General features: G+C 40.1%; 1 protein-coding gene across 4 annotated transcripts in view; it reads left to right on the forward strand.

Moving 5' to 3' along the window:
* Window positions 1–206: 206 nt before the first annotated feature.
* SYK (spleen associated tyrosine kinase) overlaps window positions 207–25475 on the forward strand; it is a 49049-nt gene continuing 23780 nt past the window's right edge. For 2 of the 4 annotated variants that reach the window (XM_027671029.1, XM_027671028.1), the window contains exons 1-3: window positions 287–527; window positions 18844–19289; window positions 20744–20904. In XM_027671029.1, coding sequence (XP_027526830.1) covers window positions 18876–19289; window positions 20744–20904 — 575 coding nt within the window. In that variant the 5' untranslated portion in view covers window positions 287–527; window positions 18844–18875. Of the gene's footprint in view, window positions 528–18843; window positions 19290–20178; window positions 20215–20743; window positions 20905–25475 lie in introns of those variants that run through there. The other 2 variants (XM_027671030.1, XM_027671031.1) reach the window with 2 other exon arrangements.

Raw genomic sequence — 25475 nt, forward strand, 5'->3', positions numbered from 1 at the left:
TGGTGCTGAGCAACGGCATGTCCATCTTCCAAGGCCAGGTGCCCGCGGGGCAAGAACCCAAACCGCGGGGTACCGGGGAGAGCCGGGGTCCCAAGGACAGCTCCGTCACACGGCGCCGAGGGCACTCACGTCACGGGGTCCCGAGAAACCCGTGCCGCGGGGTCCAGAGGGGACGGACGGCTCCTCGCCCCCGGGAGAAGCGACGCCGACGGGCCCGGGGGCTGCAGCCGCCCGTGCCCGGGCTCCCTCTCGGCGGGGCCGCCGCATCAAAGAGGGGTCCGGGGGGCACGGAGGAGGAGGAGGCAGCGCTCGTCCACACCCCGCTGAGGAAGTGGCCGCGGCTGCAAAAAAAAAACAAAAACGAGGAAGCGGCGGATCCGGCGGCACGGAGAGAGGGTCCATCCGCGCTCCCTCCCGGCCGCGCCCCGGCGAGGCTCGGCACGGCAGAGCCGCCCTGCCCAGCGCTGCATCCCCGCCGGAGGAGGGAGGAGGCGGCGGCAGCGGGGCCGAGCGACCCGCGGGCAGCGGTGAGTAGCGACCCGACCGCCACCACGGGGAGCCGGCTGGCCCGGCGACACCGCCCTGCCCCTGCTCCGGCCCCCGGAGCCGCGCCGGGAGGGGGGCCGGGCCGGGCCGGACCGGGCCGGGCTGATGGGAGCGGGCGGCGCTGCTGCCGCATCCCGCGGGTTCGGGGTGTCGGGGAACGCGATGGGAAACAGGCACAAACGGGAGCTGGAGCGCTCAGCAGCGGGCAGGAGGGAAGGATGGAGGGGGGAAGCGCGCTGGGATGCAGGAGCGGGGGCGTCCGTGCCGGGGAAGGGGGCGGGCGGCTGGAAAAGGCACCACCGCCAGCCTGAAACCTTCCCGTGCTTCCAGTGCTTCGGGAAAATAAACGCCGCCAGAAATTTAAACCTAAAATTTAGGCGCGCAAAAAAAAAAAAAAAGAATAAAATTGGTTTCACTGTATCTCGGTACGTTGTTGTGGCGGCAGGCTTTAAACAAAGACAAGTGTACACAAAAGTAAGGCTTGTGTCTGAATGGTGTATAACCTGTCATAGCTTTGGTGCCTGACAAAATGTCTTTTAAAATGCGGGCTTTTTCTTATGAAACTTCCCTATTCTGTTTCCCAGAAAACAACTGTAGTTAGTGTTTTACTAGAAGTGCTGAAAGTATTTGATTCTGGAAGTAATTTCTCTTTGTTTTATGTGTTCTACCAGCATTATTCAATTATCTTTGCTAGCACTGTACTCCATGAAAATTTATGTTGTAGTTGTCTAGATGAGTTTAAAGTGATGTTATTTTGGACAAAGATAACAATACTTTTGTTAAGTGAAACAATCCAGTAGAAGAGTGATAAGTGGACTCCCAGTCTGATCAGGTTACATGATAAATCAATTTTTGAAAACAATTTTAAAACGAAATTATACTTCTTAAGGACATTAATATCTTCTAAATTTTTTTATGTTCTTTTCTGTTAGGTTTCTTTCATGCTCTTTTTGTCCACAGAAGCTTAGATCTCCTGAGCCCTTGGGTTGAATCCACAGAATAATCCATGGGAACAAGCATCCAGTATAGAACTACTGTCAGCATGTAAAACGGTGAATTTTGCAGGCTTGGAGGCCATAAACAGTAGAAGTGTAGGGTAAATTAAGGCAGTCCACTTAGAGGAACTGTGACTTCTTTTTTTTTCTTCATCTCTCAGTTCAGCATTGAGCGATAGACAAATAAGGAAGTTTGAATGCTGTTTATATTGTGACAGTTATCCTGTGGGGGAGAAAGATTATAGTTATATATATGTATGTTTGAACTAAAAGGTTTGAAATCAGCTGTGATGCTTAAAAATGGCTGAAATAGATAAAATTATATAATTAGAAGTTTCACATTCACTTGAGATAACTGTGAAATATCAAGAGAAATAGAGTTGACATGTTCTGGTTTCACTTCTGTTAAAAAATATTAACATTTTGTCAAAGCAAGGTGAACTGTGCAGCTTTCCATTTTGCACAGTGTTGCAATTATGATAAAAGAGAAGAATTAGATCCAAAGTCACAGGAAGACAAAACCTGAAATTTATTTTTAGAAGTAGCTAGAAGTTTATGTTGAGCACAAAATAGCAGATTAGAAGACTGATGGTGAAATTATAAACTGGTCTTAAGCACCTTTGAAGATACCAATGTCCAAAAAAATAATGTAGAATCATTTCATTAGTCTCCTATCCTTTCTTTTGTATCTGTTATGCCAGAGGCATTGGAATTGGAAGAAATCACTTCTGAAATGTGTGTTGTATTCAGAAGTCATGGTCTCACAACCATGAGTTTTTTGGTTATTTTTTCCTTTTTAGTGCTTTTTCAATATACAGTATTTAGCAGAAAACAATGAGTCTGTTGTTGCTGTTTTGAATACTGTGACTATAAGATATTTTTTTGCATCTGAATTCACTGAAGATTCTAGGTAGTGTCATCCTTTTCCCAGTTTTGTAGACTTTAAGATAAGTGTCTCAAGATTTGTTGTGTACACATTAGAGAGATTGTGCCAGAATCTGCTTTCAGTTGCATGTGTTTAGCTCCAGAATAGCACAGCTGAAAAGGGGAACTTGTCTGGGTTTATATCATAATTACAAGGAATACAAGACTTATCTTTAAATGTGAGTAATACTTACAGAAAAATCATTCCAATGAGCTGTTTAAAACTACTACTTTTTTACTTAAATGTACAAACATGTTTAAGTGAGTTGCTCAGATGGGACATGAGTACTTGTACCATTCAAGGAATCTGTGAAATAGCTGAAGATGCAGTTGAAGGTGTTTGTGAGTGTCAGTAGTAAGGTTCAGTCATAAGAACGAAAATTTCTCACCTTGCAAGGATTTAGACAATCAGGTACTTAATGTTTAATTTAATTAAAAATAAAAAGGCATTTTATTATAGGGAAACAATTTTGTAATCCACTTTAATGGTAGTTTTGTTTGCTTTTGATGAAAGAAGAAAATCTTGGGGGAGGAGGAGAAGGCAGCTCACTTTATGTCTCAGCTGGCATTTCTGGAAATGCTTTAAACATTCTTAATGTCTTCACCACTTTTGCCAACAAGCATTATTAATTTCTGGAGTTGGATTTAAGCATTTTGACCACTCTTGTGAGAAAAAGAAGCCTTGGGCTTTGCAACATCCTTCCCTATTCTTTTATGTGGTAGAGCATAGTACAATACACAATTATAGATATTTATCTGAGGCATAGTGAAAAAAAAATTGATCACAAAGTTCTTGGTTCATATTTGCATTTTTCTCCTTTCGTTTAAGGTTCCAGCAGGAAGGTTACATTGTTAATATTGTCTAGCTTTCAATTTCATGACACAGGGTAATGTGTAGGTATACAATTAAGCAGAAGAAAACCTTTTGCCACTGACTTCTGCCTTGCTTGTTGGGGTGATGGGAAAACATCAGCATTGTAAGTGCAAGAATTGTGAAGGAGCCTATATGTTCCTGCACCAAAAAGAAAAAAATTCCAGGATTTGCTGTAGGAAAGGACAGTTGATAAATATACATCATTTTTGACACAAACATATCACCTGCCTAGAAGAAATAAAATAAAATTTAGTGGTTTTTCTTTACATTCCAAAGTTAAAATTAGATTGTAACTTCCTGTACCTGCACATACAATGGTTATTAAGTGGCTACTTCTTTAAAAGCAGGTCTTCTAAAAATGTAAGAAAAGGTAAAAATATTTTTGAGACTCATGGGGATCCTAATGTTCTAAAGAAACTTCAGTATATCCATATTTGGACCAGTGTTATTTAATATCTTCATTAATGCCATATATGAAGAGATTGAGTGCACCCTCGACAGATTTGCAGAGGACACCAGGCTGAGTTGTGCAGTTGAGTTGACACTCAACTCAACTGACACCCTGAAGGGTGGGATGCCATCCAGGGGGACCTGGACAAACTCGGGAAGTGGGTCCATGGGAATCTCATGAGGCTCAACAAGACCCAGTGCAAGGTGCTGCACCTGGATCAGGGCAACCCCTGGTATCAGCACAGGCTGGGGGATAAAGAGCAGCCCTGCTGAGAGGGACCTGAGGGTGCTGGTGGGTGAGAGGCTGGACATGACCCAGCAATGTGCACTCACAGCCCAGAAAGCCAGTTGTGTCCTGGGCTGCATCCAAAGCAGCGTGGCCAGCAGGGTGAGGGAGGGGATTCTGCCCCTCTGCTCTGGGACACCCCACCAGGAACACTGCATCCAGCTCCGGGGTGCTCAGCACTGGAGAGACGTAGACCTGTTTGAGTGAGTCCAGAGGAGGGCCACTGGGTTGATTAGAGGGATGGAGCACCTCTCCTGTGAGGAGAGGCTGAGAGAATTGGTATTGTTTAGCCTGGAAAAGAGAAGGCTTCACGATGACCTAAATGCTGCCTTCCAGCACCTGAAGAGAACCCACACGAAAAAGGGAGAGAGACATTTTACAAGGACATAGTGGCGGGACAAGGTGCAATGGCTTGAAACTGAAAGGGAGTGGGTTTAGATTAGATATTAGGAAGAAATTCTTTGCTGTGAGGATGGTAAGGCACTGGAACAGGTTGCCCAAAGAAGTTGTGGATGCCCCATCCCTGGAAGTGTTCCAGGCCAGGCTGGACGAATCTCTGGGCAAACCAGTCTAGTGAAAGGTGTCCCTGTCCACAGAAGGGGGGTTAGATCTAAATGATCTTTAAGATCCCCTCCAATCCAAGCCATACTATGATTCTATGATAACCAGAGTGCCATGAGCCTTCTGTTTATAACAGGTACCAGAGCAACTAGAGGAAAATTAACACATACTAGAAGCTAAATACCAGGATACAGGAGTAGTTTGTCCAGATACAAATAGTTTGTCCAGTTTCACTATCACTCAGTGTGCAACAAACTGATGTTGCATTGTATTGGTTGACCAGCTAGGACTACCCTGTCATTCCTCCAGCTTTGTCCTAAGTTTACTTTGGGATGGCATTCCTCCAAACAGGTATGGATTGCCAGATGTCCTGAATGGACTAAATGTCTGACAATATTTCCAACAACTATCCTTCTTTTCAAAATGTAAAGAGGCAGCAGAAGGAATCTTTCAGCACTGACACTGAGTAGAGGTAAGATGTGAGTTGCTAAAAGCTTTGGTAAAGAAGCAGGACTTTAGGCATTGTTGTATGTAAGTCCAGACATGTAAAACCCTGAGGCAATGCCTAGGTCAAGGGTGAAGTTGAAATTGATGGGAAACACAATTGTGACTGGGGATAACTAGAGAAAACACATTCAGGAAGTGTTAAAGTAGGATATGTATCAAGAAAACAGAGATACAATGGCTTAAATATCTTAACATCATAAATCCTTGTCTTAAACAACAGATTCAGTAAAATGAGTAAGGAATCATCATTAAATACATCAGCCACAACCTATTCTTACCTTCTTGGATAGCCTTCCTCTTACCTTTTCCCCTCTCATTGGATGAAATAATGAAGTAGGTGAGGGGAAAAAAAAAAGAAGAAGAACAAACAAACCAAAGAGGAGAAAACCACAAAACTTTCAAGACCACAATGTCTGGAACATAAAGAAGCCAAGGTACTGTCTTTAACAAAAACCACTCTGACTGAGAGCATCCCTGGGGTGCTAGATCTAAAATTGTGCTGCTGCTGTACACAGAGTGGGTAATTCTGCTTTAAAATATTCTGGTGTCGATATCAAAATTGACTCAGTTTAAAACAACGTCTACATATTTCTTACAAACTAGATTTCCTGATTTTTTTTTTTTTTGTAGAGTTGCCTGGAAAGTTAATTTCTTAGTCTAGATTCAAAAACTGAGGTTACAAACCAGCTATAATCTTCTCCCCCCCTTAAATTCTTGTAAAATACATTAGAGATAAACTTAAACTGAAAAAAAATCTTTTCATCCTTTTTTTTTTTAAAGACTACAGAAAAGGAAGCTGTTGTGTACTTAGTACACTGAAGTGTACTAAGCAGTTGCTTATGGATAAGTTCCTACTCTGGGAAACTCAGACCAAATTTGATAACTTGAATCAAGAAGTTTACTCTAGGAAAATAAAAAAAAAAATAAACTAAATTTTATCAAGGTGAAAATCTTCAATATCATAGAATAATAGAGTCACAGAAAGGTTTGGGTTGGAAGGGACCTTAAAGATCATCTAGCTCCAACCACCGTGCCATGGGCAGGGACACCTTCCACTAGATCAGGTTGCTCAGTATCTGAAATATGGGGAATGGTAAGTAAAGGAAACAACATTAATATGATCATCTTTGACATAAAGTGTTAGATTTTACTGCTGTATTACAAAGAACACATATGAGTTCCACAGTGTTTCGCTCAAAATTTAGTAAAATAAGCAGGATGTTTAAATAAGGATTATTTTGCAAATCAGACAATGGTATTTGAACGAGTGGAGCATCTTGCAGCTCTCTGAGAATGATCATTTATTGAAAATAAGTATCAAGAGTTAGAGCACTACCCTGAATAGTTCTGGTCATGCACACAGCAGGACACCCCAGAACTGAAGTGGTCATCTAGGGAGGCTTGGAGTAACCATTCTGCCCTCACGTTGTCATGTGCAGTTGGTAAGGAATCTCATGCTGCCTTGGGTGACAACTGTGTGACAATCTTCATCCAGTGGATGCATCAAAGATCTGGCCTGCAAGTATTTCTGTGCACAGAAGCACAGGAAAAAAAATAATCCACTAAGGCATGAGTGAACTCCTAAACTACTGGAACACGCTTTCTGCAACGGGTGCAGAGCTGTGTTCACTTGGAAGCAGTGGTGTGTTGGGGGAATGATGTCACTAAGTGTGAAATCCATTTGACTCCGACTCTCAAGGGACAAGTTTCATCAAATGAAGGCAGCTTTTGCTCATCCTGATGTAGCAGCTATCCACAGTGACAGTCACCAATGGACCACTTAGCAACGTAACCCTTGGTGCTGCGCAGAGCACAGCACACCATGAGAAAAGAAGCCTGACCATGACCTATTTTTTCCCAGCCTGGCAGTTTGTCATGCAAGAGATAGGGAAATACTGCCTATTGACCCAGAACACACCCAGGCCAGGTGCATCCTCTCCCTGCCCAGAGTGATAAACGGGCCTTGTCAAGGGTGTTTAATTGGTCCAGGTGTTGCAAATGGGCTGACTCTGTGGGAGGGGAGGAGACAAGAAGGCTTGTGCCTCTCTCTCCCTCTCTCTGTCTAACATTTCTGGACCATTCTATGTTTTACATGAGGGATGGGGTTAGGTTGGAGTTAATCCAAGTTGGTCGTTTGCTGGCTAAAATGGGTTCCTGCACACTAAGAGGCTGTTTGATCCACTCTTTATACCAATAAGAAGTAAGTTTTACCTGTGTTGCTTATTCTGAGGATAAAGGTTGGTATGGGGAGAGATGCAGACTTGGTCTTTTCTGGATGGCTGATTGACTGATGCACTAATTGGTATGAGGGGTCTTTTCTTGCTATGCAGTCTGTCTTTTTTGATGTGTGTGTCCTCACAAAAGCTTGTCAGGAAGAGCTGGTGTCCTTGCTGGAGGATACTGTTTTTGGAGAGAAGCATTCCTTTGATCTGTCTCCTAATTAAAAAGTTGTTAAATTAAAAATTCTTTACTCTGAGGGTGATGAGGCACTGGAACAGGTTGCCCAGAGAGGTTGTGGATGCCCCATCCCTGGAAGTGTTCAAAGCCGGGCTGGATGGGACACTGAACAACCTAATCTAGTGGGAGGTATCCCTTACTCATGGCAGGGGAGTTGGAAGCTGATGATTTTTAAGATCTGTTCCAACTCAAGACATTCTATGGTTCTATAATTCTAATTATTACATAGATTTTAAAAAACTGGTCCTTAATATTGGCAGTCAGGCTGTGTGAGCTAACATCACATCTTCCTTTCAAAAAATAAAATTACTTGCCCATTCTTCCATAACTCTGGGGGTGTGAATTCCTTCTGAATGTAATTGACAGCAAGAGATGAGCCGTTGGTGCTTACGGTGCCTCTATAGCAGAAAATTAACCTGGCTATAGGCTTCCAGCAGGAATTTTTCAATGAATAATGTAACACAGCAAGGTTTTCATAGACTAGAGAGGGGTGCTGGGAAGGCTTGATTGGTTTTGCAGAAACTTTCCTATTCTAAGAGTATGAAAAGCAAGTTATTTTTGTTCTTGCAATAATTTCTCTACTTTATATATAAATCAGGATACTGAAGACTGTTTCAGGTCACAAAATAGCTGAAAGAGGAACCTGCCTAATTTTGCCACTCTGACTCACAGTGAGCCCATTCCACTGAGGCATCTCTTCAGCAAAGGCTTTAGTGATCTCAGACAAATGAATGAAATATAGTTGTGTTGTTTGCTTAATAATAAGCCATGGCTAATATTCATGGCTGAGCAACTGAGACCGTTGTCTACATCTGTAGACCCTGACTAGGAACCAAGTAGAGACAGACAGAAGTGCACAAAGAAATGAAGCTTTGGAAATGTCAGCCTGCAACAATTAAAAAACTAGTTTAAAAAAAAAATTTAAATGAAGATACTGGGACCTAAAAGTAAACCTATCTTTTAGGTCTGCCCACTAGAAAAACTAGACTAGTGTTTAGCCTGAATTTTGAATGAAACACTTGGCATTTTGCTTTAGTCCTGTGATGGCTGTCAAACTTAGAGACTGCTGTAGTAATGTTGAATTTCTGCTGGGATTTTGGTTTTTTTTTGGATGGAGCTTTTCTTTCAGCTTTTGTTTGATGTAGCAACTTCCTTCTAGAACTGATGATGCTTTATTTCTCAGGGATGCCTTGTTTACCAGTGATTTTGCTAAAAATGTCACAAGGCTTGCAAAACAAATGTATGGATTGTGCATCCATCCACACTTAGAGCCTGATCTTTCCTAATGAAGCCAGTCTTTCTCAGTTCTCATGGTAATAAAAATTCACAGTATCACCAGCTCTGTGGTCAGGGCTTCAGTTTTCTCTTTTTTGTGTGTGTGTTTGGAAATGGAGCAGATATTCCAGGTTTTGCCTTCCTGGAAAAAGAAAAGTATTTTGATTCAGCAGTGCTGTTGGTGTAACATTCTGGTAGATCTCCTTTGTCTGGTAACTTCTCTGTGAGTTGTGAAAAGCAACTGAAAGCAGTGAACCTTGAAAGATGATTTTGGAGTAATTTGTGGCAGGGCAAATTTTAGTGATAATTAGATGTGTCTTGGTTTCACTGTGCTATTCTGTCCATAACAGTTTTGTCATAGATGTCCCTGTAAAAACAAAAATATATTCCACCTGTAAACATGCTATGTTGCCATACTTAATGTCACTGCAACTTTGAACCTGAAAATATCCAGGCCATTGGGTAGACAGTTCCATCACTTTTTAGTGAACCTCCTTTCAAGTAAGCTGATATTTTTTTTTGTTTTGCTCTTCACATGTTTTCACTAACTTTATAAGTTCATTTCACAGCTCCCTATGCGCAGCCAAAGTAGGCTCTGTGGCACGTAAAAGAGTTTTACTTTTTATTGTAATTCTGGAAAGGAAATAAATTTGAAACAAAACCAGAAAGGAAATATATATATATATATATTATATATATATATACATATATAAATAAAATATATATTATGTAGCCAAGCTCAGTAGTTCCTGAAGTATTGAGGAGTAGTTTTGGGCTCCCGGAGAAAGATTTTTGTAATAAACCCCAATCTAGGATTTTTCTTTTATTTATTTTATTTTTTTTTGGCCAACATTGGGAAGAAACAGTTATCCTTGCACTCTCCTTTGGTCACTACAGAGCCACAGCTGGTGTTGGTGGAGGTCTGTCTGTGCCCAAAGAAGTTTGTTCACATCTTGTCACAGCAGGAAAATGAGAGACTAGAGAAGGGTCTGCCTGCAGTATCTTGAATGTTTTCCTTCAGATTCCAGCTCATCCCTAATAGTTCCATTACTTACATGGTTGTTTTGTAGGGATTGATCACAGTAAAGTACTTTGTCCAAAAGGGAGCAGGTTTCCATACAAATGGTGCCACCTGTGTGTAGGCTGAAATGCTTGCTTTGACAAGAGGCATCTTTAGCCAGAGGCAATGTTTGTATTTGTGACAGTTGTAAGAGTTGAAATGGAGGCAAGGGAACAACTAACAGGCCACGATGAGGATGTATAAGGAAGTGTTGATATTTTTGTGTAAGTGGTTTTGGTTTTTCTTTTTCTAAAGGAAAAAAAAAATTAGGTTTTTCAGATTTTTGTTTGGTTTGTTGTTGTTTTGTTTTTGTGGGTTTTTTAAATATGTGTGAAAATCACAGGGTTTGTACTTCTAGGGAAAGAATTACTGCAATCCATAAATACCTGGCTTTTTTTTCCCCCCAGTTTTTCAATAGCATACTGAGCTTTTCAAAAGACCAAAGACGAAAAACCTTATTAGAGGAAAATTATGACACATGGAAAGATTACCAAAGACACAAAAGTCCTGAAAGAGAAGTTCTGTGAGAGAGACAATAGATTCCTAGCATCAGTGAAGAATGGTGTTTATTGATTAATGAGATCTCATTAATTAATTAATCCTTCATGAGATCAGTACAGAAGTTTATGTAGAAAACCCCTGAATAGAACACGAATGTTGTGGTGCTTTTTCTAAGCATCTGTTTGCCTTATAATAGGGCAGTAATTGTGTTGACAAGTCAAGTAGTATTTCCTCAGGAAATATTTCAATAGCTAGAGTGCCTGGAGTAGTCTGATGATATCAGAATGTCAGATGCAATTTAAAGTAAATGAGGGCATTTCTGGCATGCTTCAGTTGAGTAGAAAATATCTATCTATCTGTCCTCAGTATAGATTAAAATTACTCCAGAAAGTAAATCCAAGGGAAAATATTTCTAAAATCACAGGGGGTTTAAGCTAATGATAATTTCAGTTGTGTTCATGATTTTTTTTTTCAATTCCTCTTATGAATGACTCTTTGACATGGAGGGGAGATAAACGGTGTTTTCCCCAGACCTACTAGGTGAAATACCAATGCCACCTGTCTAGCTGGCTTTTTTTTTTGTTGTTCTGTTGTGGCCAAAATTTACATGAACAAGGGCAAACACCATTTTCACTTGAGCTGAGAAAGGTGCTAACAAGGCCACTAACATGAACCTCCCACAGACTGGACAATCCCAATGGTCTGATAATAACTGATGGTGTTATTAAATCCAGTTTGTGAACTCCCCAGCAGAAAAACCTTCTAGGCCCAAAGCTACCACATTCCCCATTTTTTCCCAGACAGACTTTAATGAATCTACAATTCTGATAAAGAATACATCTCAGTGTTTAAAAACCCTACCAGAAACACTGTGGTTATCCTTAAAGCATTGCAATAAATCAGAAATATCTCAAAGAAAGAAAATACTTCTGAAACTGGACTGTTAGAAAGTAAAATATGGAACTTGACACCCAAGACTGGTATGTCTGATAAAAGTACTAAGGAAAGAGACCAGTGTTGAAGAAACAATAAAAGTGAAATTTGCTAAAAACTAACACATCCTCTGTGTGTCTGACAGCATTGGCCAGAAGCACACGTGGAACCACAGGAAAGCCTTTGGAGATAAAAGAAGACATGTTTTTAGAGTCTGAAGTGAGGTAAAAAACAGTGCAGCGTAGCTTATATCATCAGTAAAAGGATGCAGAGTTCAGAGAGGAGTGTTTGATTGTACAAGGAAAACTTCTCATGGAGAAGTTGGAGAAAACACATGGAGAAGGAGGCCCAAGCACGAGTGGTGGAAATGTTGCTGCAGACTGTAAGCTGGTCAGAGACACAGTAGGTGCAGGCTGAGACACACTGCCCTAAAAATCAGTACCCAGCAAGGGCACTTCCCTGAAGAAGGTCAGCATACTTAAAGAAATAAGCTGGTGATCCCATGTATGTCAATTTTCCCCTTTAGGCAGTACTATGCCACGTCCCCTTCAGAGTGATGGATGGCACATTGTTTGGAGACAAAAGTTGCAAAAATCACCAGTGTTACAAGCTGAATTACATAGGATTTCAGATTTCTTCAGTAGGTCAGAAAATTCACTCTAGTGTCCTGATCAAACTCTAATTAGTTTGAATTACTTGAGAAAATGATATTCTGCTTCATTTCCTTCCGTAATTACTTTTAAATATTTACTGTATTCTTCCTTTATTCCTGAATAATTCTCTCATAAAAAGTCCTCTCATTAGGTCCGGATAGAGATTAAATCTTCATGTTTATGCAGAAAGGTAAAGAAGACATTTAAAAGTAATCTGATTAATCAAATTAAGACCACAATTCAGCGGCCTATACGCAGTGGAAAGTGATTTTAAAGGTGAAAAAATGACAATAGAACAATAATTTAAATTCATTTTATTTGTTAAAATACTATAAAAATGTAAACTCTTTAACAGTGAGGCAATAGCAGTGGATTTATAATACTTTGATGGTAGTTACAGAGTTTACATCAGTTTCGAGTATACCATTAAGATTCCACTTAAACCCTGAAAGAACCAAAATATTTAATATAGTGCATGAAGTCACCATTCAGTGTTTATTTCTAATTCCATTCATGCTGAATTCCTTTCAGCTTTCAAGTGTGCTACATAAGTTGAAAATGTAGAGAAGAATCTTAGAACAAAAACTTGTAGTGTTTTTCTCAGAGGCATACATCTTGATTCCAAGAATAAGAACTTCAGAAAAATTGCATATTCACAGTGTTCTATTATTACTGATGTTTTTCTGTGTGTGACTAGGGAACTGTTGAAGTTATGTTGGTGCTTAAAATATCACCCTGTCCTAGAACAGATTGTTTCTGGACACATATTTTCATCATTCTGCACTGTCTAGTGAGCCTTATGCATCCTTATGCACGCAAAAGATACTTGCTCTAAACTTTTCCTTCATGCATTCCTCACAGAATACTACTTTGAAAAACAAGGAAACATGAAAAAATAACTCTGTTCAAATGAGGAAGTTATTTGTAACACTGTTTCACCACTGCATGGCTTTTGATCTTCTGTCACGCTTCAGTCATTTTGCTTATGGATGAGTAAACTGATCCATCAGAAGTCCCTAAGTCTCCTTCTACATTTCTATTTGGTCTTTTTTAGAAAGATTCATACTCCTATTTATAATTTTTATATATATATATTAAAGTGGAGAACAATAGGTAAGTAATATTATACTCTTTGCCATGCAAACTTTTCAACAAAACAGTTATTCTTTCTTTATCCTCATCTAAATATAAAAGATGAAATAGAAGTAAGCTCAGGGTAGCAGTTTTTCCCTTATACTTTCCAAGTGGGTTTTCGTGAGTTTTGCTCTTCTGCTTTGAGAGAATGTTCTGCTTCCCTTTATGCATGAAACGTGTGAGATACTAAACTCTTGTGCTATGTCTGGAACACCCACCGTTTCAACATTGATGAGGAAGCTACCTGAGAGGAAGTAGGTACCTAATTTTCCTGTGTATTTGCATAAGATTTTTTCTTTCATGTAGGATAAGCCTGATATTTGCATGAATTTGTAGCTTCCTTAAAAGTCAAATTTAACGGCCAAAGGGAGAACTGCACTTCAGACCCCCTTTTGTTTTTATGCTCAAACACATCTCCTGGGTAACTGGCCACACTTCCTTCAGCCCCCTTAAAGCAAAGCCCTGCATTCAGGCTCCTTCAGGCTCCTAATCTCCATCTTATAGTCACACATTTGTAACTCTGCTCACTTGAAAAACTCAGCACTATTTGTCACCTGGAGGAATTTGGAAGAGGAGAAAACCGAGAATCCAAATATATTTTCTTCCACTGTGTTACTGGCCCTAGAAGGGTATTGCACTCCTGAAAGGCAGGCAAAATTTTGAAAGTCCAACCAAAGAGAGCATCCATCTCAAATTCACACATTGTTCCAAAATTGATAAGAAATTTTTAACCATTATCTAAAGTTTTGTGCTTTTATTTGGCTCCTTGCATCCCACGGAACACTACATCAGTCCAAACATTTCCTACCATTGCTAAACACTGAATATTCTTCACACCTTGCCGGAAATCTACCAGCATTAACCTGTTTTGCAAAAGTAAATCAGGCCTTTGTTGTCTGAAACAGTAATTAATAAATCACTTGTGAAATCTATGAGACCATAAGAATCCTGCTGTGGTTCTTTCGATAATTGAGAAATGTTCTCTATATTTTAGAAACTTTTTATAGCAGACCTTCTTATTTATTTGAGCATTGAACTTCTTTATTTTACATTCTGAAGATTTAAAAGGTCATCACTCATCAGTGCCATTATTGGCATTTCATCTAAATTGCAACCAGTGGATTTTTTTTTTTCTTCTCTGGTTTAGGAACTTGTGTCTGAATGAATCATCCTGAAGAGTGGACAGTAAATATTGAGATTAATCTGAGAATAAAAAAATACCCTGAGAAGTAGCCTGATCTGAAACATCAAAGTCAGAGTGAATTTAACTTTCAGTAGCCATTAGGGTTTTTGTAGCCAGGGAAGGTGAGTTTACCTCCTCTAGCCCTGCCCACCCCCTCTGTTCCCTGTCAACAAACACACTTTTATTTTGGTTGATCTTATTTTCATTCTAAAGTTCTTTATCTTTTTAAGACATGAAGGTTCTAACATTTTTTTAATTCTGAAAATAAAGCTATGGCAAAAAGGAACTTCCATGAAATACTTCCATGAAAATAAATTTCCATAGACAAAGAGTGTGGTGGTATTTTTCATTTTGACATCTGTTCACTACAATAATACTAAGGTGCTTTGAACAGGTACCCCAGTGCAGTACCACTCTTGGGATGAGACACATTGGGATTATTTTGTCTTTTTTTCCAAGTAAGTTGTGCAGTGGTGTTGAAGAGCCACCCAAGTTCTTTCCTTCCTAAAAACCTAGCAGCAAATCTCTTCTCTTCCACCCTTCCTGAAAGTGATACAGAATACTTGAAGCCTGCCTTCAAGGGCCAGTTTGCCAGATGTGGGGTGAAGTATGTTCATCTCCTAACCAGCAGTACGTGTGGTGCAGAGTGGAGTAAAAAAGAATGACTTGGTAACATAAGTTCGTCTGTGGGAAACAAGTAAGCAGGAATGAAGGAAACAGGAACTACAGCATTCAAAATCTCCATATTTGTAATGACTTTCAGAGTAACAGAATCAAAGAGTCACAGAAGAATTTAGGTTGGAAAAGGTCTTAAGATCATCGAGTCCAGCCGTAAACCTAACATTGCCAAATTCAATATATCATATCCCTAAGCACCATGTCTGTAGGTCTTTTAAATACCTTCAGGGATGGTGACTTAACCACTTCCCTGGGCAGCCTGTTCCAATGCTTGATAACACCTTCAGCAAAAAATTTTTTCTGGTATCCACTCTAAACCTCCCCAGTACTACTTGAGGCCATTTCCTCTCATCATATCACACAGGGCAAGGGGCTGACACCAACCCTGCCTGGAGTGTCTGTCCTATGCTACTGTCCCTTGCAGCAGAGTTGTTCTCCCCCATGGCTTCCTCAGCGCCTGATGCCATGTCCTGCCAAGAGAGACATGCAAAGTGACACAGCTTGCCTCGTGCAAGAGTGGAAAAGTCAGGGAAGCATCAGAAGGCTTTGGGAGAGGGGAGGCAAAAGAAGAGCCTCTTGAAGGCTGGAAAGCAGCCACAGCCCCGGGGCAGGGCAGAGAGGTGTGGGGCTGGACTGGGCTGTGCCCCTCTCTCTGCATCCCCTTGGAGAGCGGGGAGAGATGGGAGGGATGGAGAGCAGAAGGAAAGCCTTAATCTCCTCCACAGCTCCCCAGTGCTCAGGCTGAGGTGTGTGAGTTGCATGTGGCAGGCTTTGGCAGCTCTGGGAGATGAGCTGCTCCCTCCAAAACTCCAAGCCCCTACACCATCCCCCAGACACCACCAGGGTACCTGGAGGAGGTGGTCAGGGAAGAAAGAGGAACTTGCTGGGAGTCTTCCCTGCTACCAGCGTGCCTGGCACTCTTGCATTCACAGTCCCAGGACAGTCTCCTATGGAACCCGTGGCACTGTGCAGCTGGACAGAGGGAAGAGAGGCACTGGAAGGGGCTGCAGTTGCACAGAGCCCAGAGCTGCTGCTGTCCCCTTTGCCAAAGCTGATAGAACAAGCTGAACATCCTGCAGAAGCCTGCATGTCTTGTGTGTGTACCCACAGCAGTCCTGGACAAACTGTGGGGGAACAGGCACTGCTGAAAAACGTCAAGGTCACAGACTGTCACAGGCGATGTTACAAGGGTGTCAGGCACTGCCCCATCAGGGAGGCAAATGCTCCAAAAGGGGCAAAGACTAATCCACAGGATGTTTCCCCTTGTTGAACTTTATTAATTTCCTTTCATCCCAATTCTTCACCTTGAATGGCAACACAACCCTGTGCCTGTGATGTTTCAGGCACTACTCCCTGTCCTATATCTGTGAACCTGCTGAGGCTGCACTCTTCCCATTGTCCACTGCCCTCATGAAAATCTTAAATAATATTGACCCCAGTCCTGAACCTGGGTTACAACTCTACTAACTGGCTTCCAAGTGGACTTTCTGTTATTGATTGGAATCCTCTGGCCCTGCATTATGCTAATGAATGGATCCATTCCAGCTGAGGAAAGCTTTGTCTGGTACAGTCAAAATAGTCATTTTGCATAGTATTTTATGCAGAATCAATTTTTGGTGGTGACTTACTGAGGACTGCCTTGTGTCTATTCAACTTTCTTTTGCAATTAATAGGAAAAAAAGTTATGTCAGTAGATCAATATGTGAACTTGAACCAGTAACTTTTGGTTGCAGACCACAAGAGTAATAAAAAACATGCTACACAAAGCTCTGTTTTGTAGGGTTGCATTAGCTCTGCAACTTTGATGTCTGCCTTCTTTGGGAAGGAGGGAGAAGACCGTTGCACAGTTTGGCCAGCTGCAAGCCAAATGGGCTACTAACCTCATTCACATACAACCTGAACTGTTTAATGCTGTCTCCACAGACTGCTGCATGGCTTCTTTAAAATCATGCCTTCCATTTTATTGTGAAGTGCTCATTGTTTTTGCTCCTGTGTCTTTCACAGCAATAGAAGCAGAATCTGAACTTCTGATCCTTTTGTCCACTTCTAGCCAAGGTGATGGGAGGTGGGAAAAGAGAGCTGCAGTAACCTGAACAAAACAGAGACAACACATATTGTATTTAGTATATTGCATTAAGTATATTGATATTCATGGGTTTCATATTAGGCATATATGCATACTACCTAGTATACATTTTGGAAAACAAGAATAAAAGATGTCCACTGATACAAAGAAACAACAGTTATTTTCCTTTTATATAATTGTAGCATTGTTTAATTAGCCTGAAATCTGTGTAATACACTACACATAACAGAAGCTCTCACCCATTTTGTAGACTTGAGAATATTTTGATATTACGTTGTCACAAATGAACTTAAAAGACAAGGAAATAAAAATGCTGGCAATGAGGTTGTGAACCATTTCCTAAGGAGAAATGTTATCTAACACACACAATGTAAACATAAGGACATATTGCTAGTTTTATTCAGCATTTAATGTGTTATTTGAAAGTAATTTTGAGGGATTTTACAGATGTGCGGACAGTAATACTTTGTGGAATTTTTCTTTTCGTTTTAGACAGAAAGGTGTTCAGGTGTTCCTTTTTATGCACCATAAACTGCAGATGTAATGGTTTGACCAGTCCTGATTAAACAGTGGTTGGACTGGGGAAGCATTTGGAGTAGAAAATATATGAATAACCCATAATGTTTGGAAACTATTTATGACTTGACTGGTGAATTTGCGATTATATAGTTAATTGTGGTTATGGGCCACTTTATCTGACAAAAAAAGAGCATATCATACCACATAGTAATATAATCCCCTATCTGTTAGATATATTAAACATGTATTAGAGATTGTTTTTATTGTTATGAATAAAAGAACTGAGGGTATTTTTGTTATGATCACTAGTATTCTTCAGAGATGCTGTATTTGATTCTAATCTCTGTTTTTGTTGGTAGTATGCTTTCATATTATTTCAATATAAGCTCTTTGAAATTGAAACTGTTCAAAAAGACGTCACTTTTTTTACCATTAAAAAAACTAACAACTGGTAAATCTCTGTGGAGAGAAATGTTAACTGTTTAATTTCATACTTAGATATGGCTTTTGTCCATACTCAACTCACATGCTTGCATACACTTCTCTTACAGGTAAAATTATATATCATAAAACTATTCTCAATGAGTCTTTCTTACCTAGTTATTTCCTCTTATTGAAGGAGGCCAATAAAAAGAACGGACAGAGACATTCAGACAAATGCAGATGTTAGGACCTCTATATAATTAAGCAACAGAGCAGACAGGGAAAGAGTTAAAAGAAAATTGGGTGGTTATAGAAAACCTTTATATTACTGTATAACAGGGAAAAAGTTTCTATTGAGATTTAAAAACACAGCTTCTAGCAAGATTAAAATAAAAGTGTGATCTTCATTCCAAAATAATTTTTTTAATTACCAGCCCTATGTATCACCAACAAATGCATTACCAACACAGCCTCAAGCTGCACCTGCAGAGGTTCAGGCTGGACATCAGGAAGAATTTATTCACAGAAAGAGTTGTTGAAGATTGGAAAGGCCTGCCCAGGATGGTGATGGAGTAACCATTCTTAGAGGCATTCAAGAAACAACTGGACAGGGCACTTAGTGCCATGGTCTGGTTGACAAAGTGGTGATCAGCCACAGATTGGAATCCATGATCTCAGAGGTCATTTCCAGACTAAATAATTCTGTGATTCTGTTAACATACCACACGTGAACCACCATTTACTGGCTTATCCGCTTTTTTTCGACTGATACTCATGTCTCTGTCTGTGCATTTTCAGATACTGGGTTTGCTACTTGGAAAAGAAAAGGGATGGCTTCCAACACAGCAAACCCTGCTAACCACTTGCCCTACTTCTTCGGTAACATCACACGTGAGGATGCCGAGGAGTACCTGATGCAAGGAGGAGCGAGTGATGGACTGTACTTGCTCCGCCAAAGCCGGAATTACCTGGGGGGCTTTGCCTTGTCCTTGGCCCACGGAAGGAAGGTCCATCACTATACAATTGAGAGGGAGCTGAGTGGCTCCTACGCCATTGCAGGAGGCAAGTCCCATGCCAGTCCTGCTGAACTCATTAACTATCACTCAGAGGAAGCTGATGGCCTTATCTGTCTACTGAGGAAACCTTTCAACCGACCACCAGGCGTTGAACCCAAAACAGGACCCTTTGAAGATTTGAAAGAGAACCTCATCAGAGAATATGTCAAACAAACTTGGAATTTGCAGGTAAAACCAGACTGATCTTGCCATGACATGGTCTTTGAGCTGGGAGAAAAGGAGATTCCAGTGTTTGTTTCCTGCTCTTGCTGTTGCTAGGTAGTATTTTTTCACAGTGGAATCATAGCCATTTGAGTTTGAAGAGTGGGTTGTTTTTCTTCTCCTCAGGAGATGCAGTAACTTGGCCCTAAGTGTAGTTTCCCTGAAATTTACAAAACTTAGAATTTCTGTGATGTCTTGGGCTAGCATAATCTTATCTACTACTGCACTAACACATCTCGTCAGATTTGGACCAAAAATTAAGAGATGTCATGAACAAGATACAAAAATTGTTTCTTTAATTGCTCTTAGCTCTGAATTTTTATGAAATGATATACAGACAGGCATGGTGACGTGATGACTTGTTTTGCATCCTCCTCTCTTAGCTGGTCTTGTTTCTGTGATGCTAATTTAGATTATGTCCAAAACTAACTTTTCCTGAAACAGGGGAGTTTCTACATTGCAGAGCACTGTCTATAGTTCAGTGCTGCATGTGCCAGGCAGGAATGTTCCATGTGAAGGATGGATTTTTTTCCTGAGGATTACTATGAAGAAGCCAGTCTTAATATGGCAACGCCAGTGTAGGAGGCTGGAACAGGAATATTATCTCACCTGGGAATGCCATCATGAGTTACCTTTATGAACTCACAGATCTACACAAGGTTTTTTATCTCCTTTGCTACTAGCAAGTAACACTGTGAATTCTGCTCTGTGAAATATGTGGAGCAATCCCCAAACTGACAAAGGCTGAAACTTATTTTCTGCAAGTGCTGAGACTCACAATCTTTTTTCTGCAGAGTCTGAGCCCGGTCTAAAGGGAGGCTGATGAACTCAAGCTAAAAACTAATGAAACTAGGGGGTTTTGCCCTGAGATTCTGGGCCTCATTTAGAATTGGTAGGTTGTAGATGAGATTAGAATTGTCACTTCACTCTAAAATTGGGACTGTTCTGTCTGCTTTGGGGAAATTTGCATTGATGTCTTTGACATAGACATGCTGCAACAATGAAAAGCATGTTCAGATTATATCAGTGCACTGCCATAGGATATGTAATTTGGAGGTATGTTTGAAATCTGACTGACACTGTTTACTTAAGTATGTCTCACTAGCATAAAAATAAGACTTTATTTTAAACCACAGTATAGCATATTATAATACAGTTAAATTCTGCTATATTAAGGGCTTAATTTATTGGCTAATTTTCCTTCTTTTTCTCAGAGGTACAGGAAGAACTCCAGTTTTGTGATATTTAGATTACCACATGTTAGTTTTTGGTTTAAAATCTTTACAGAGATCAGACCTTTTCTTCACATGCAACAAATATACGCAGATTTTGGATGTCCCAAAATCAGTTCCAGTCTACCTGCTGTGTTTTTATTGCAGAAGATAGTCTGACTGTTCCACTGTGCTTTTACTACTCTCCAGGGGCATGCTCTTGAACAAGCTATCATTAGTCAGAAGCCTCAGCTGGAGAAGTTGATTGCCACCACAGCCCATGAAAAGATGCCGTGGTTCCACGGGAGGATCTCTCGGGAGGAGTCAGAGCACCGTATCCTCGTTGGGTTGAGAAACAATGGAAAATTTCTGTGAGTGCATTTTTTTTCTGTGGTATTGCTTGTTTGCCTGCAGGGCTACTGTAAAATTCTTCTGAATAAATCTCAGATGAGGACACGCCCTGAAGGGTGGGTCATTCGCAGTGAGAGAACCCAGTCCAGCATGATAGACATGACATGATGCTTTCTACACTGAGCAAGTGCCTCACCTAACTAAAGATGGGAAACTGTAGCAAAAGCATGGGACACCTGCCGGGGTGTCCACTGGGACCTGCTGGAGCCCAGGACAGCCCCTGGCCTCTGCAGCCCCACTGCCAAAACCTGACTACCTGTACCCAACACGTACATTTACTCAACAGGTACAATTACAGGCAAACTGCTTATCTTGGCAACTGTTGGGGTCTGTATCTGCCAGGTCTCCCAGGAACAGTGGTGGTGCTTTGTTTTGTGGGTAAGCATACTGGAAGAAGGAATTGCTTCTACCTTGACAGCACCACTTTGTGTTTGCTGCTCACCATCTGCATTTGCCTGTCCTGATGTTGTTTTGTTTTCTGAGAACAAATGTGCCGCTTAGGATAGTGACAGACAGCCATCAGTAAGGACAAGAGCCAGACAAAGATTTCTAACCAAAAAGCTTTTCTTTTGGAAAGTTCTCATTGGAAAAATATCAGTGTTTTGAAAGAGCCACCTTTTGTCATTCTCCCCCTCCCCCTCCAAACCGGAGAATATTTATATAATGATAGAAAATGAACCTTAAAAGTCATGGCCAAGCAAGGCTCACTTAGAGGTGTGTGATTTCCAAGAGAAATTTCATCACCTACGTGTGTAACAACTCTTTCACTTTACTGATTTGCTGTGACTCTACCACGTAGGAACCAGTAACTCCTCTAAATCTTAATTTTGAGTGGAGTTAATTCCTATGAAGTCTTACCTACAAACATGCTGAATGCAGTGACATCTCATTTCTTGAAAACTCTTTCCTTCTCTCAGTCCTTCAATTTTTTTGTGTCTCATGCAGTTAGCCACGCATCTGCATTTTTAGCCTCTTACTCTGTATCTCTGAGTTTCACATCCAGAGGGTCGTTTACCCGGTTGCTTTCGTTGCCAAGTGTAACAAACCCTTGTCAAAAATTTGTCACGGATTTTGTTATACCTGTAATAAAAAAGTGTTACAAAAGTTTGTGGATCCATATATTTCAGTTATCACAGATTCATCTTTTATCAGTGCTTCTTCCCACTGCACAGGAGTTTCAGGGATTTGATGTACATAGTTGCTGTTCTATTCAATACTCATTTTTCTAGACAAGTGACTTTACTAGTTTCTTTTCATACATTTTAGACATAGGGTCAGGTGGATGATATGTAATCTGAAATAAAACATCAATCCTTTCTTTTAATGATTTTTTTTTTTCCTAAAAAAATATTGACTTATTGCTTTCTGTTTCAACACCTTACCAAATCGATGTTATAGCAGCTGAATAATGATGTGGATCATGTACTAAAACTTGCAACTTTTCCAGTTTGCCTCATGCACGTACTGGTTTCTATGTGGCCAAAAACGGGGGGGGAAGGGGGAAGAAGCTAATTTTTCTCCAAAGAAAAGGATCCATTGGCTGATATTTCTTAACAACAGGCGCAGGCTTTGGAGTGAGGGAGTGAGACTTTTTAGCAGACTAGACCTTTTCAGTCTCTATTATAAACACTGATCTCATTTTAATTTTCTATGAGCATTCCTACTGCTTTGAATAGAAGTACTTTCCCAGCATTTCCCTGTGTTCCTTAAAGAGAGCCTAGGAGGCTGCTGTCTGCACTGACATGCTCAATGAGCTGTGTGGGGAGCACTCAGACCTTCTCCCACAGGACTGGTTGTGTTGGTGGGCCTGTACCTTACATAGTTTTGCTGGAACTGAGGTGGCTGCTTTCATGTCGGATAGATAAACCCATAGAGGAGAAAATGCCAACTTTAGGGCTCTCTTCAAACCACAAGAATTGCCACAGCAGCCTAAGTAATATGAGTATAGAACTGCTAGTGTGTTGAGCTTGGGTGCCTCTTATTAAGCATAATAATGTTTACATCTGCATCTGCAGGGTGCTTTCCAATGCATTTATTGTTCTTGCACAGACTTCCTATCTGGTCAGTTTAGAACTTGGTAACCACTCTCCTGCCATTTACTTCAGGGAAGAAATAATGTGCTGGTCATTTGTGTCAGAAATCCATTATTTTATCTTCCTGAGCCTTTCTAGCTTTTAGATCCATAGACCTAGAGGCTCACAGCAAACAACAAAAGAACTGTCTAATTCAGAGAGGTTTTCTGCAGCGGTTTGCTTAACATGGGCTTGCTCAGAAGGTGTTGAGAAACAAACCACTCGTTTCTGGCTAACTGAAGCAGCATCAGCAGAGCTGCCATGTGTGAGAGCGGTGCATTGTTTTACATTTCAAGCACAGACATCACACAGCTTTACTTACCAAGCAGCAGTGCTTGGCAGAATATTCTATACATCTGTGAATTGAAGACTGTGAATTTGTGAATGTGGTTGCTCAGGGACTGATTTTCTTACACTGGCTGATATACTCAAGCCTGGTTGCTGACTGAAAAGTAAAACTTAAACACAGTCAAGGTCTAAGACAAGTTTGCTTGTTGAGATAGGAATTGGAGCCTGGGAACATAGAGGGAAGATAGATTTTTAATGAGATGAAGTACTCTAAGGCTATTTAACAAGTCCACAAACCGATGCTAGTATATGACAAATATCATATTTTTATCATAGAAAAAATAAATATTAGAAGGCTAGAATATTTCTATATATATTTAGCAAGTCTCTAAAACTTCATTGCACGAGAAATTTGCTATCTGTCTGACCTAACTGCCTTGAAACAAAATCCAGCACAGCAGTCTCTGTGAGAAGATATCTAAATCTAGATTTCTTTAGCACAACTTTGCAGCACTACAGGATTACAAAATCTAGGATTATTTTTAATATATTAATTATGGAAATAGTTGAAAGGCTTCCTGACTGCAGTTCAAAATATCATGAATAACACCATAAGGACAACACTACAACTCACTCAAAAAAAAATGCTGAGCTAACTCTGGGTGTTTTACTAGGGAATTTTCAAAGGTCTTTTTAAAGTTTTTCATGAGCGAAGAGTCAGTAAAGTAAGAATGTATGTGGATGCTAAAGAGTTGGTTTTCAAACCCAAACATAGCAACAATGTCATGAAATGACATGAAATAAAAAGGTGTCCTTCTCTTTTGGAAAGAACATTTAAGTGAGATTGGCACTTGGCACAAAATTTGGAGAAAAAAATACAGCAGTGGAATAGAAGTGAAATATCTCTAAAAGGACATGAAGAACAACTGAAAATAGACAACTTTAAGCCCCAGTTAAATTCATTAACACACTTTGCATTCTATGTCAGATGACAATTCTTGACCAAACTTCTGAGTTTTATTAGATTTTGCCTGGTAGGACACATTGATAATAGATCAAACTATTAATATTGGTAATACTGTTATTGATATTGTAATAGTATTTATATTTATAATGTATCATAACATAGTTATAATATTGTTAATATTATGTATGTGACTGCACACATGTGAACCAGTTTAAAAATAAATTGTAACTGTGCTAACAGTGACAGAACAGCAATATAAGAAAAGTCAGTTTTCTCTACAGTTTCACAGAGGAAACAGCTCTGTTATGTGGTAAGAGTTGGCACATCTTGATTTATCATCAGTAATGACCACTTCAGTTATATGAACATGTGATCTTGCATATATGTTAGAAACCAGAAGTTCTGAAGTTGAAGGGGGATAAAGAATATTCAGAAAGACTGTTAAACTTAAAAATTTAACATTAGGGAAATTGCAAGTAAAGGCATTGCATAATTAGCAGTTTAGTCTCTGTAAACTTTTTACATGGGTTCATAGCTGTTATGTAGTTCACATAAAATATGAACAGTTGTGTAAAAAGAAAGTAGGAAACTATTTTGGTATCATATGAATGTCTTCAGTATGCAATGAGATTACCAAAGAGGACAAAAGTAGTTTAGACTATTAGAATGATTCACAGCAATGCTCATCATGGCATCCCATGACATCTAGAAACTAAACTGTCTCTTACATGTCACAATAATTAGCACTAGTAAAAACATTTCAAAATAACAAGTTGGGAATTGCAGTCATCTGTAGGAGTTTTCTTGTCTTTTTCTTGATCAAAAATTTCTTTTTCTGTTATACTTAGCAGTCTATATTTACACTAATCTTACTGCCTTCTATGACTTTCCCACTACTAGGGTGCATACTGAACTAGGAGATTTATCTGACCTTGTAGAGTACTCTTTAAGTAATTCTATCAATATTAAGTTTGTATCCATAAATGGAACTGGACATTGTTGACATCAAATAAGGTGAAAATGAGACCTCAATTCAGGGCTACTAATTAACGATGAAGTTCCTCTTCAAAGTGCCACGCAGTTGATGGACTCACACAACAGAAAAATTTTCCAAGATAAAACACGGACAGCGAACCTTGTTTCTAGGGGTGCTGTCTTCCACTCCACGGCAGCTTGGGAGAGTTGTGTTCTGAACTTCAGTTGG

The sequence above is a fragment of the Neopelma chrysocephalum genome, unplaced genomic scaffold (assembly GCF_003984885.1).
Source record: "Neopelma chrysocephalum unplaced genomic scaffold, ASM398488v2 Primary Assembly neopelma1_97017, whole genome shotgun sequence".
In the NCBI taxonomy this organism is placed as follows: Eukaryota; Metazoa; Chordata; class Aves; order Passeriformes; family Pipridae; genus Neopelma; species Neopelma chrysocephalum.